The sequence below is a fragment of the Echinops telfairi genome, unplaced genomic scaffold, assembly GCF_000313985.2.
Source record: "Echinops telfairi isolate 266 unplaced genomic scaffold, ASM31398v2 ScPeMD7_7429;HRSCAF=8467, whole genome shotgun sequence".
Classification (NCBI taxonomy): domain Eukaryota; kingdom Metazoa; phylum Chordata; class Mammalia; order Afrosoricida; family Tenrecidae; genus Echinops; species Echinops telfairi.
The window spans coordinates 2384771-2398860 of NW_022111329.1; the positions used below are offsets into that span (position 1 = coordinate 2384771).

The following is a 14090-nucleotide window of genomic DNA, read 5'->3' on the forward strand; positions in this document are numbered from 1 at the left end:
GGATGGGGTAAGATATGTTAAAATAATATAATTTGTAAATTATCAAGGGTTCAGGGGGAGGGGGGACCAGGTAGGGAGGGGGAAAATGAGCAGACACCAGGGGCTCAACATATGTACTAATGTGCTAGACACAAATGACATATGTACGGATTGTGATGAGTTGTATGAGCCCCTAATAAAATGATTATTTAATTAAAGAAAACACCTGTTGTTCAGGATAAAGTGCAGGTATCTGCTTTTGCAGGCCCCACCCTACCCCTGGATTATCCCAGTACTTCTCAAGGGGTGGTGTCACCTACTTTGAGAAACCTTGGTCTACTTGATTCCTGCTCACAGTGACAAAATACAAAGAACAACAAAATGAAAGACTGCGACTCTGATGCCACCCTCAGTGTTTGCTGTGATTTTAGCCACTGTGTCAGTTTGTTGACTTGAGAGCCTTCCTCACGGTACCTGACCTACTACTTACTTTGCTGGCATCTCCTGATAGCATGTCCCAAATCTGGCCATTAGCACTCTTAAAGAGCAATCTTCCTGTACTTCTTTGAAAACAAATGTGTTCATTCTTTGGAAATCAATGATTACCTTAGCCTAAGTTCTCTAGAGAACAAACCCAGTGAAAGGTTTTGAATACATATTTAAAAAGTGGGTCTAAAAGTATCATTACTAGGGTTTCAGTTTATGAACATCAAGCTTATTCCAAACAAAACATCTGTAAAATTTCTATCATCAGTGGATGACTGCAGGCAAGTTATCTCAATAATCACTTGTCTTAGTTTCATTAAACTGCCCTCCAAAAACAAAAGTCCAATTGAAACAATTGTAAATTATTTTGTAGCAATACATTTTGACTTACCCTTTGATTAATAGATACTTAATAATTAAAAAACAACAACAAAAAACTTCCATTGCCATCAAATCAATGCTGACTCATAGTGACCCACTTTGGGTTTCTGAGCCTGTACTATTGATGGGAGTAGAATGCTCTGTCTTCCTCTGGAGTAGCTGCTAGTGGTTTCAAACTGCCAGTCATTTGTATTGCAGCCCAATGCATAACCACTACACCATCAGAATTCCCAGATATATAATTGATAGATATTTATCTCAAGGAAATGGTTCACAGCATTGTAGATAAAAGACTAACATGTCCTAAGCCTGCGGAAGCGAGGCATCTCCTGACTTTTTTGTGTGTTTTCATTGAGGGAAGGAAGAGGAATTAAAATTCATTTGTTGCAACTGGACATCCATTAACAGGAAGTCTGGGGTAAAGACTTCAGCTAAAATGAAATTAAATAGAATACATCAGCTTTCTGGTACCCGGCTATCAAAAGATATAGCGCCTTGGGTCTTAAAGACTTACAGCTAAACAAGCAGCCATCTAGCTCAGAAGCAACAAAGCCCACAAGAAAGAAGCACACCAGCCTGTGTGACCACGAGGTGTAGAAAGGATCAAGTATCAGGCATCAAAGAACAAAAAATCTATTATTGTAAATGAGGGTGAGTGCAGAGTGGAAACTCAAAGCCTATCTGTAGGCAACTGGACATTCCCTTACAAAAGGGTTGTGGGGAGGAGACAAGCCAGTCGGGGTTCAGTATAGCAACAGTGAAACATACAACTTTCCTCTAGTTCTTAAATGCTTCCTCCCCGCACTATCATGATCCTAATTCTACCTTAAAAATCTGGCTAGAGCAGAGCATGTACACTGGTACAGATAGGAACTGGAAACACAGGGAATCCAGGACAGATGATCCCTTCAGGACAATGGTGAGAGTGGTGATACCGGAAGGGTGGAGGGAACGTGGGGTAGAAAGGGGGAACCGATTACAAGGATCTACATACAACCTCCTCCCTGAGGGATGGACAACAGAAAAGTGGGTGAGGAGAGATGTTGGACAGTGTAGGATGTGACAAAATTATAATAATGTATAAATTATCAAGGGTTCATGAAGGAGGGGGAGCAGGGACGCAGGGGAAAAAATGAGCTGATACCAAGGGTTCAAGTAGAAAGCAAATGCTTTCAGGATGATAAGGGCAACAAATGTACAAATGTGCTTGTCACGATGGATGTATGGATTGTGATAAGAGTTGTACGAGCCCCAATAATTTTTAAAAATCATTTGTTGCATTCATTTAATTCCTAGGAATTCTTTACCAGTCTCTAGTTGCTCCTTTATCTGGAGGGATTGTTCTTGTTTTATTGATGACATAATCTCTTCAAGTATATTAATAAGACTTTATAAACAGTTTTTATTGGTGAATCAGGTGGGGATTTGCATGTCAGATCATCAGTTGTGTATTCAATGCTTAAACCTTTACCAACCCTTTTTTGTTTTGTTTTTTTTTAATCATTTTATTGGGGGCTGGTACAACTCTTATCATGATCCACCCATCCACCCGTGTGTCAAGCACATTTGTACACTTGTTGCCCTCATCATTCTCAAAACAAGTGTTTTCTACTTGAGCCCTTGGTATCAGCTCTTAATTTTCCCCTCCCTCTCCCAATCTCCATCCCTCATGGACCCTTGATAATTTATAAATTATTATTATTTTTCATGTTTTACACTGTCTGATGTCTCTGGTCACCCACTGTTCTGTTATCCATCCCCTAGGGAGGGGGTTATATGTAGATCATTATGATCAGTTCTCCCTTTCTCCCCCCACCTTCCCCTTACCCTCCTGGTCTCCCTACTCTCATTATTGGTACTTTATTTATCCTGGATTCCCTGTATTTCCAGCTCTTATCTGCACCAGTGTACATCCTCTGATCTAGCTGGATTTGTAGTGTAGAATTGGGATCATGCTAGTGGGGTGGGGGTGGGGGGAGCTTTAAAGAACTAGAGGAAAACTATGTTTCATCGTTGCTGTACTGCACCCTGATTGGCTTGTCTCTACCCCGCGACCCTTCAGTAAGGGAATGTCCAGTTGCTTACAGATGGACTTTGTGTTTCCATTCCACACTCCTCCTCATTCACAATGATATTATTTTTTGTTCTTTGGTGCCTGATACCTGATCACATCAACACCTCGTGATCACACAGGCTGGTGTGCTTCTTCCATGTGGGCTCTGTTGCTTCTCAGCTAGTAGGCTGCTTGTTTATCATCAAGACTTCAAGACCCAGACTCTATACCTTTTGATAGCTGGGCACCACCAGTTTTCTTCACCACATTTGCTTATGCACCCGTTTATCTTCAGCAATCTTGTCGGGAAGGTGAGTATCATACAATGCCAGTTTAGTGGAACAAAGTGTTCTTGCATTGAGGGAGTAGCAGCAAGCTGCAGGGAGGGGTTAAGGAATCCCAAGATTGGCAGGATGCTGACTCAAGTCCCAAATACTGGAAGTCAGATTATGAGACTTGGGTGCTGGATCCAAACCAAACAAAATGCCAGGATCTCCATGTATATTTTATGCAAGCCACACCCCTGAGGAAACTATTTTTTCAACTGCCTGGCAGATTTCATCATGAGGGATGATTTAGTCATAAACTAGACTAGAGAATCCTGGCTCAGCCAAGTTGACAGACAAGCTTAATCATGACAATAGTATATTCAATATTCTTTGCCAACACCACAATTCAAGGGCATTGATTCTTCTTTGGTCTTCTTTGTTCTTGTTCAGCTTTTCATGACTATAAAGTGGTTGAAAACACTGTAGCTTGGATCAGGTGCACCTTAAGTCCACAGAGTTGACTTTATTTGTGATTTAACACTTTAAAGAGGTCTTCTGAGTGGATCACTATAAGTTTAAGCCAACTCGATGGCTGTGTGCTTGGTTTGAGCTTAAATCGCTGCAGCTGTGTACAATGCAATACATCATTTGATTTCTTGACTACTGTTTCATAAACATCTATTGCAGATCCAAGTTAAATGAAGTATTTGACAACTTCAACCTCTTCTCTGTTTATCATGAAGCTATTTGTTAGTCCAGTTGTAAGGATTTTAGATTTTATTTATTTGGAGATGTAATGCATACTGAAGGCTGTAGTCTTGGATCTTCATTTAAGTGCTTCGAGTCATCTTCACTTTCAGCAAGCAAGGTGTTTACCTGGGTTTTCTTGTAACAGCATTTAAGTGCGTGGATGATACCACATTATGGACAACATTGTGGAAGTTGGGAATTTATGAATACTTAATTATGCTCATATGGAACCCGCAACATAGACCAAGAGGCAATCATTTGAGCAGAACAAAGAGAAACAGTGCTTTTTTTTTCCTTCACAAAAAACCAAAACAGTAATTTTCCTTTTTATTAGTGGCATTAACACCAAATCACCTTCACAGGGTTATATTTTTTCATGGCTACATTAGAATATAAATTCATTACGAGACAGGGGAATTGCAATCTTTACAAAATTAGGTACCAACAACAACAAATACTGAAGATTTATACAGGAAAAGTTTGAATCACAAGAGTTTAGGATTGAAAGGAACCCCAGGGGCTCAAGCCTTCCTCTGATGACTGGGATTTACAAACGTGAGCAGGGATTTCTGTCTGCTCTCCTGTCCTTATGCTTAATTTCATTCTATTCTGAGCAGTTCAGACTCCAACCTTTTTGAGAAAGGTTATCAGACATGATCCCTCACCTTTTGGGCAACTGTGCAAACACCTGTCTTTTCTCCAAGGCTCTTCTTTGCCTCTTCTCTCAGAAGTCTTTCTCCAAGCTGCACCAACCCATCTGACCCCCTTCTCCTTGCAAACTTCATCTTCTAATGCATGACCAACTATGGTCGCCAGAGTTATGCAAATGAAAACTCAGGAAGCTCAGCTAAATTTGAATTTTAGATAAGCAAGCAATATTTAAAAGCTTTTTTTTTAAAGTGTAATCATGTCCCAGATACTGCATGGGCATACTTAGACAAAGGAATTATTCACTGTTTATCTGAAATTCACAATTAGCTGGGGAGCCTCTATTTTCTCTGGCTACCCTGCTTCTAACCCTTCACCCTAAGATCTTGTTTGCAGAATTTTCGCATGACAATTCACTGTCCCCATCAGTGGGTGGACTGAACTACGCAGACCACCCTTCTCTGTTGCTGATTTTCTTTTACTTTCTTAGCAATCATTTTATTAGGAGCTCTTACAGATATTATAATAATCCATAATTCAATTAGATCAAGCATAATCGTACAATGCTGCCACCATCAAAACATTTTCTTTGTTCCTGAACTCTTTGATATCAGCTCCCCTTTGAAAGGAAGGATGTGTGTCAGGATTGTATCCTTTCACCGTTCTTACGGTATTCTAAGAAAATCAATCTGATAAAATGGATTATCTGAAGGAGAACATGACATCAGGATTGGAAGAAGGCTGATTAACGTGTGATATGAAGATGACACAACTCGAAATACATAGATGCAAACATCATGACCCATGTGATTACCAAGCTTCCAATCCTGTAAAAGAGAAATTCATTCTGTTCAGAGGGAATATTTTGTCAAAACTTATTTTACCCCCCAATTATTATAAAAATGAAACAAACAAATGCAAAATACCCCATTTCTTACAGAAAAGGTACTTTTTATCATTTTATTAGGGGCTCATACAACTTTTATCACAATCCATACATACATTAACTGTATCAAGCACATTTGTACATATATTGCCATCATCACTCTCAAAACATTTGCTTTCTACTTGAACCCTTGGTATCAGCTCCTCATCAGCTCCCTGCTCCCCCCCCCAATGAACTCTTGATAATTTATAAATTATTATTATTTTGTCATATCTTACACCATCTGACATCTCCCTTCACCCACTTCTCCACTGTCCATCCCCCAGGGAGGAGGTTATATGTAGATCCTTGTAATCTGTTCCCCCTTTCTTTCTCACCTTCCCTCCAACCTCCCGGTATCCTGAGGGGGTTATCTGTCCTGGATTCCCTGTATTTCCAGTTCCTATCTGTGCCAGTGTACATGCGCCAGTCCAGCCAGATTTGTAAGGTAGAATTGGGATCATGATAATGGGGAGGAGGAAGCATTCAAGAGCTATAGGAAAGTTGTATATTTCATCATTGCTACACTGCACCCTGACCTGCTTGTCTCCTCCCCATAGCCCTTCTGCAAGGGGATGTCCAATTTCCCACAGATGGGCCCTGGGTCCCTACTCTGCATTCCCCCTCATTCACAAAGCTATGATTTTTTTTTTTTTTTGGTCTTTGATGCCTGATGTCTGATCCCTTCGACCCCTTGTGATCTCAAAGGCTGGTGTGCTTCTTCCATGTGGGCTTTGTTGTTTCTGTTAGATGACCCCTTGTTTATCTTCCAGTGTATAAAAAGGTACTTTTACTGGTCTCAAAGTCAATAAGAAAACACTGGTCTAGTCACCTTGAATTTTGAAAAAGATGAATTGGTAACTCTAGCAACAGTTTTTAAAACTTATTTTTAACCATCGTTTCCATGCTTCTTGAAATATTTTTTAAAAGAGTAATGAAAATTTAAATTAAAAAATGTAATGTTAAAAACTTGCCTTGGTCTGGTGGTAATGTGAAGTAAATCAAGTGGCATTTTAATTACCAATGAACATGTGACAACCAGAGAGTTAAATATTAGGTTTAAATAAGGTAGCTAATTCTCTGCTAGAATTATAGTCATGTTCTTTATATGGACACTCTACCTAATGAACACATTTTTTTCCTCTTAAATTCAAGTGATGCTGCTAAGCCATGATAAATTAATGTGTGTTACTCTATTCGTTAATATTGTTGCACATAAAAAGGCCTTTGGTTTTTATTACTTTGAGTTCCCTGAGGCTCCTGGAGGCAGTCACAGCTCCAAACCATATGAATTATCAGGGGAAAAATCCTTTGCATTTATTATAAAGGTCTATCTATAAAGGAATTATATGAAATATCCATCAACACAGAATTGATAAACAGTGGTATAACCTTTCCACAGACTATTATAAAGCAGTAAAAATGAAAGAATTACAGCTTCACACACAATTTTATTTAAATGCCCAAACATTGCTGAATGAACGATATGCAGGATATGGAAAAATACATATAGTGCAATTCCATTTACATAGATTAAAAAATGAAAATAGAGAATAATCACTGGTTTAGGGATTGAAGCAATGATAACAAACCCATAGAGGAAATTAACACAAAAATCAGGATAGAGGTTATCCTTGGGAGATAAGTAGGAAGCGCCTACAATTAAAAATCAAAACAAAAAATGTACTGTTGCTTCTAAGGTGCTATCCTTACATCAAAAGTAATCATTGTGTATCTGTAGGGTAAGCCAATGGAATCTCCTTCTGGCCATTTGGGGCAAGTGGTGAGGCTCGACAGTAAGACTCTCCTTGCACTTACTGTGCAGAGGAGCTACCTTAGGCCAAAGAGCTCAGGATGTAAATGCTCTACTTTGGCCACTATGTTTCAACTACAATGTTCACTCTGCTTTGTTTTACAGTTGTTCAGCACATCAAGCGTCATAATATTGTTCTGAAAAGGGAGCTAGGTGAAGGAGCCTTTGGAAAAGTTTTCCTAGCTGAATGCTATAACCTCTGTCCAGAGCAGGACAAGATCCTGGTGGCAGTGAAGGTAAGCGAGAACTCCAGATTGCCTCATTATTCATGGCCACGCTAAGAGGTGGACGTTTTGCTTATTTATTCACTTTTAATGGCCCATTTGGGAGCACATTTTGTCTGTTGTGGTGCCTGTGTTCAGATTGCTTGAACTAAATGTCATGTGGGGCACGTCCAACTATTTAAGGGCAAGTTACTGTCTGCGGATTGCAAAAAGCCTCGGGCGGGTCCTCCGAGAACTCCATGCTGACTGTACTGATGGAAGGGCCTGGGGTCAAGCTCAATTCAGCTGATTAGGCTGCTGGGTCTTAGAGACTCAGACTTGTCTCTTCAGATTTCTTAGTACCTCCAGAAGGTTTGGCCAAACTTGGCAGCATGAGTCTCACATTTAAGGTTCTTTCACTTCCCTTCTAAGCCTCTGTTCCACTGAGGTCATTGTCCATTACACCTTATCTTGTCCCTCCATAATGTGCCCTGGGCCCTAGGAGTTTATACATCATAGCATGACTTCAGCAAGAGCTTTGACAGACCCAGGTGGGATGGCATACTTTATGTACTCCATCTCATCCCTAACTAACCTAACCATGTGGACCAGAGTAGAACTAGGTTCTATAAGGTTTTCAGTGGCTGAGTTTTTTCAGATCATGAGGTGCTTCTGAGTGGACTTGAACCTTAGAAGCTGAGCACATTGAAATTTTCCATCACCCAGGGACCTCACAATCCCTCTCAAAGACCAAACCTGCTGCTGACAAGACAATTCGGACTCTTCGCAACTCAGTAGGACAGAGTTGAACTGCTTTTCAGGGTTTCCAAGACTGTGAATGCTTTTCTGTGAAATAGATAACTGAAGAGAGATGTGTGCTTACTCTTGAACATTCCCATCCTGTAGACTAAAGATAGTTTCTGTTACATTTGTGAAAATAGAAAAATAATACATTTGCTTATCATCAAAAGTAATGGATCTGGGTGGCAGGGATACCCCTCAACTCCCAGCTTGTTAAAAGCTGCAATTTGGGGTGACTAGAGACCAAACTCTTCTAGGAAAGATATATGTAATAACTATCAATTAGCATCACCTCACCAAGATGGGCAGGTGGGGTGAAGTGAGTGAGGATAAGGGCCAGGGCGGGGAGGGTGGTGGGGAGAAAGAGAGAGAGAGAGAGAGAGAGAGCGAGAGAGCGAACTCTATAGAGACTCAAGGATTCACAGTGGAGTGGGGTAGGTGTTCAGAAGTTCAAATCCTGCAGAGACTGGGGATGTTTGAATTGTGGCTGCTGCTTTGCTTCAGCTTCAAGTTACTCCGAAAGTGGGTTTTTTTAAACACAAAATGTTCAGACATTTGACAGGATTCTGTCTGAATCCTTTGCCTTATTTCTTTCTCTCTTTGTTTTTTTTTTTTTTTGGGGGGGGGGTGTTGGATAATGAGATGAAAGGGTTCTTCTCTATTTTTAGATGCATGGACGGGGAGATTGGTACAACTGAGGGACTCTTAGGGAATTATAACTTCACCAGGTACTCTCTGTCCAGAGTAGAACTAGACTCAGGGGTTTGAATGATTGCTTTTACAGTAGTAGATCACCGGTCTTTCTCCTCAGGGTGAATTGAAACTGATCACCTTTCGGTTAGCAGCCAAGCATTTTAACCACTTCACAACCAGGGACTCTGATCGTAACCTAAGCACAGGTTTCATGCTCTGGGCCCCACTTTCCATTGCCACTTAGAGGCCACCCAGGCAGTGAAGTCACACCTTCAGACTTTGGGCTCATTTCACGGTGTTACAAGGAGGGAAACTTTGAAAGGGAGAAAATCATGGGAGATTAGGGAATACTAGGCAACAGCACAGGAATGGCTGGGAGAATTCAGTCCCTGATAGAGATAGGGGTGAAAAATGTTCTCCATGTTGATTGCCTTTCATCTTATTGTTGTTGTTCATTGCTATGGAGTCAGCTCCAACTCACGCATGACAGAACAGAATGTTGCCCTATCTTCATGAGCTTTGTTATGCCCACCTAGTTGTTACAGCCACTGTATCCTTCAAGTGCCTTCCAACCTAAGAGACACAACTTCTAGCACCATCTTGAAAATTAGTCTTGTGATCCATCAAGTTTTCATTAGCTAAGTTCGGTAGCATATCACTAAGCTCTACGCCACCACCCCCACCCCACCCCCCATCCTGTATTAGCCTGGAAGCTCAGCTGAAACCTGTCAATCCTACTAGTAGGTCAAATACTTCTGGCATTCACTTCCTGAATCATAGGAACATGCACGCCACCACAGTATGGCAAATGGACAGGCAGGCGGTGATTCAGTCTACTATCATTCCTTATGCTGTTTCTACTTCATTGTACTTTTTAAGGGTCCCAATAAAATTACATAACTAAATCTGGTCATCTTTAACACATATATTACATTGTCTTCCAAATAGGTGCTCAAAGTAAAAGGAAATAGAGAAAAAAACCTAGGAGGCAGAAGACGTTTATAAAGCAATAAACATAGACATGTATATATCTTAATACATAATGATAAGGATATAAGTCTATGTACATACACTTATAGGTTAAATATTAAGGTAGCAGATGGATATTGGGCCTCTACTCAAGTCCTCCTTCAATGCAAGAACACTTTGTTCAAATAACCTGGCATTCTGTGATGCTCACCTTCCCGACATGATCACTGAAGAAAAAATGGGTGCATAAGCTAATGTGGTGAAGAAAGCTGATGGTGATGGGTTATTACAAGATATAGCATCTGGGGTCTTAAATGCTTGAAGTTAAACAAGCGACCATCTAGCAGTGAAGTGACAAAGCCCACCTGGAAGAAACACACCAACCTGTGTGATCACGAGGTGTTGGTGGGATCAGGTAATAGGCATCAGAAGACCCAAAACAAACAACCATTGTGATGTGAGTAAGGGGAATCAGAATGGAGACTCAAAGCCCATCTGTAGCCAATTGGACATCCCATCACAGAAGGGTCACAAGGAAGGGACGAACCACACAGGCGTCAGTATAGTACCGACAAAACACACAAAATTCCTCTCGTACTTTCATGCTTCCTTCCTCCACTATTATGACCCTAGTTCTATCTTACAATCTGGCTAGACCAGAGAATGTACACGGTACAGATAAGCGCTCTCGACACATGGAATCCAGGACAAATAGACCCTTTATGAACTGTAATGGGAGTAGCGATACCATGAGGATAGGTGTAAGGTGAGGGTTGAAGGGGGAGAAAGGGGGAACTGATCACAATGATCAACGTACAATCCCTCCGCTCCCAGGGTCAGGTACAAACAACAAAAACGATGGTGGATGGTGTAAAATAGGAAAATTAAAATAATTTATAAATGATCAAGGGTTCACGCAGGTGGGAGGTTGGTGGAGGGAGGGGAACAAAGAGGAGCTAATACCAAGAGCTCAAGTTGAAAGAAAATGTTTGGGAAATTATGATGGCAATATATGTACAAACGTGCTTGATACAATTGATGTATGGATTTTTAAAAGATCTGTAGGATCCCCCAATAAAATGATTTATTAAAGTAAAAAATAATAAATAAACAAATAAAATAAATAGGTACTCAAGCAGGATGTTAGGTCTAAAAAACTAGTAGTAACCCTGAAAGGTTAGCAGGTAGACAGTAATATTTAACCACAGGTAGCTGGACTGGCCATGGAAGATAATATACGCCATTCCAGTTGCCTTGCCCACAGTGCACATCTGTTTGAGTGCATCTCCCCTCTCCATTGTTGATTGGACCCCTCTCTGGTTTAAATTCTAGTCATTGGCCTTATCCAACCTCTGAACTAGACCTAGCCCACTGTTATTGTTCTTCTAGGTGACATTAAGTCGGTTCCAAGCCATAACAACCCTATGCAAACAATTGTTTGTATGCCTGAGCCCACTGTTGCAACTACTGTGTCTATCCATCTCCTTGAACACTTTCCTCGTTTAGTCCCCTTCACTTTACCAATAATGATGTCCTTCCCCAGGAACAAGTCTTCCCTGACAACATGTTCAGAGCACTCTGGGCATACTTCTTCCAAGAGAGATTGCCTTGTCCTTTTAGCAATCCTTGGTAATGTCAGTATTATTCGCCAGCACCACAATTCAAGACCACTGAGCTTTGTTAAATACCAAAACTCTGAACAAATTGCTGTCAAGTTAGTTGCCTGCGACTTACACCAATGCTTTGGGCGTCCGAGCAAACTTGTACTCCTTAGGCTTTCCACTGGCATGTTTTTCAGAAGTAGATCATCAGGCCTTTCCACTGAGGTGCTTCTGGGTGGACTTGATTTGCTCCAACCTTTCAGATAACAGCAGAACTCATTAACAATTTGTACCAGCAACATCTCTGCTATGCAAATATTTTCAAACTAGTGATCTTTGATAAGGGCTTGTCCTTTTATCAGTCTGACTAAAAATATTACAAAGGAATTTGGTTCTTTGTCAAATCCTAACACTGTCTCTTTGCCAGAACCCTTGTTGTTAAAATTCAAGTGCAAGTGTTATTTTGAATAAAGAAGACAAACTGCCTGCAGCCTGAAAGGTTATTCTAATGTCATGACCACAAACTAGTATCAGTGACCTTACATGTTAATTTTTGTTGAAAGTTGAGGTTTTACTTATATTCTAGAAGAATTTCAAGCATCAAAGAGGACCCCTTTTTAACCTCCTGGGTACCAGAAGTTTCAGCCATATAAGGGTTGGATGGAATCGGAATAGTGTATCAAGTTGTATTTGGGGCTGAGAGCCATATGTTGGCATTTCAAACCCACCAGGTACTCTGTGGGAGAAAGAGGAAGCTTTATGCTCCTGTAAAGATTGACAATTTTAGAAACCCAAAGTGCCCATTCTACTCTGTCCTTTAAGATCACTATGAGTCAGAATAGACTCGATGGAAGTGAGTGTGAGTTTCTGGTCTCTTGTTAGCTTGCCCTGCCTACTTATAGGACTACTGGACAATGGGATGTATACTCAAACAAAGACTATGTTAATGCACGTCAGGGGGGAATGTCTACAGTGCAGCCATGGTCACAGTAAAAGGATCTTTCAGGAATAAAACCATCTGAATGCCGCATCCAGGGACAGCATAAACTCTCACCTCTATGCAGTGGCTGCTGGGATGCTCCTCCCCCAGTGGAGACAGTAGGGATGTTTGACAGCCTCTCTGCTCGTTGCTTAGCAACCCCTGCAACCTGGATTATGCATGCTAAGAAATAGCAGCTATTGTCTTTTTCCCTTCCCCAGAAGGAGCTGACTCCAGTTTCAAATCCACAATTTCAAGTTCAGAATGACAGATGTCAGGTGCCTGGAAATTCTAGTGTCACTCCCTTATTGATTCAAGAGCTTTGGGGGCTCTCAGGAACTAGTGTGGGATAGAGTCTGTCCTAATTCAGCATGCAAAGGCACATTTGGGGCTGAATGCACTTCTCTCAATTGTGTGTCTGCTTCTCTTGATCCAACTGAATTGCCCTTTTCTTGATGTTTTCTGATTACCTTGATTTTTTTTTCAATGAAATGAATTTGTGGACTATATTTTCTTCTTCACAGAGCATTATGATTGAGAAAATTATGTAGGGACTGTATGAGCCAAGAAACCAGTCTTTGATCAAACTGAGCTGCTTTACCTTTAAGTAACTCAATTGCCAAGGAAATGCTTCATTGAAGTTTTGCTGCATAAGTCCTGGATGCATTCACTGTTTTGGGCTCTATCCAGGCCGAATTTCAATAGCAATGGTTTCTACTACAGCTCCTTGTTCTATGAATTCATGCTGATTTGAGTTTTCTTAAAAATATAGCTACAAATGTTCCACTCAATAACTCATATGATTTTTAGAAACTTAATGTGGAACACTAAAAACACCTTGCTGTTACAGTGAATCGCCCCCCACCCAATGCACAGTGGAATAGCAAGGCTACCCAGTCCGCTTCTATACCGGGCCCTGATCAGACTGAAGACGGGGCCCCTGTGACCCACAGGAAGTAGATCTTCAGACCTTTATTGCTAAAGAGGTCTTGGAAGTCCTGTGTGTGTATGCATACACACACATATATACATATTTGTATGTGTGCATATACATCCATATATTATCACTCAAGGCTCATGTTTAGCAGATTAGAAAGTCAAAGCCTTGTGATTGGAGGGACTTTTGGGAGGAGTAAGTGAAAGGGAGTCAGGAGACTGGACAGGAGGAAAACCTGGTGAAATAAGGAATGATGAAGTCCGAGTTCATCCCAACACTTTCTTTATGATTTGATTTAGAATTTCTGCATTGTATGTTACTGAATTCCTCCTTGTCAACAAAGGAAATAGGGAGGATTTTCTATATCAAAAGTTAATTGATACATCCTCAGACACATTACTGTGAGGCAGCTACCAATTACCACCCAAGACACTTGACATTTCTGAGGCTCAAACGGCCCCATCCTGGACCCGTTGTTTTCCACCTCTTAGTTCAAGCTGCCCCCTTTTTGGAAATGCCCTTCTTTCTCCTCCCCTATCTAGATCCTCATTCCCTTAGGCATGATGTCATCTGTGTCTATCCTTTACAGTATTTGTCATGTTT

The 14090-nt window shown here is 40.8% G+C and overlaps 1 protein-coding gene across 2 annotated transcripts in view; it reads left to right on the forward strand.

Moving 5' to 3' along the window:
* The window catches only part of NTRK2 (neurotrophic receptor tyrosine kinase 2), a 514715-nt gene that overhangs the window by 347951 nt on the left and 152674 nt on the right, over positions 1 to 14090 (forward strand). For both annotated transcript variants that reach the window (XM_004715969.2, XM_004715970.3), the window contains one exon: positions 7410 to 7540. In XM_004715969.2, coding sequence (XP_004716026.1) covers positions 7410 to 7540 — 131 coding nt within the window. The remainder of the gene's footprint in view (positions 1 to 7409; positions 7541 to 14090) is intronic.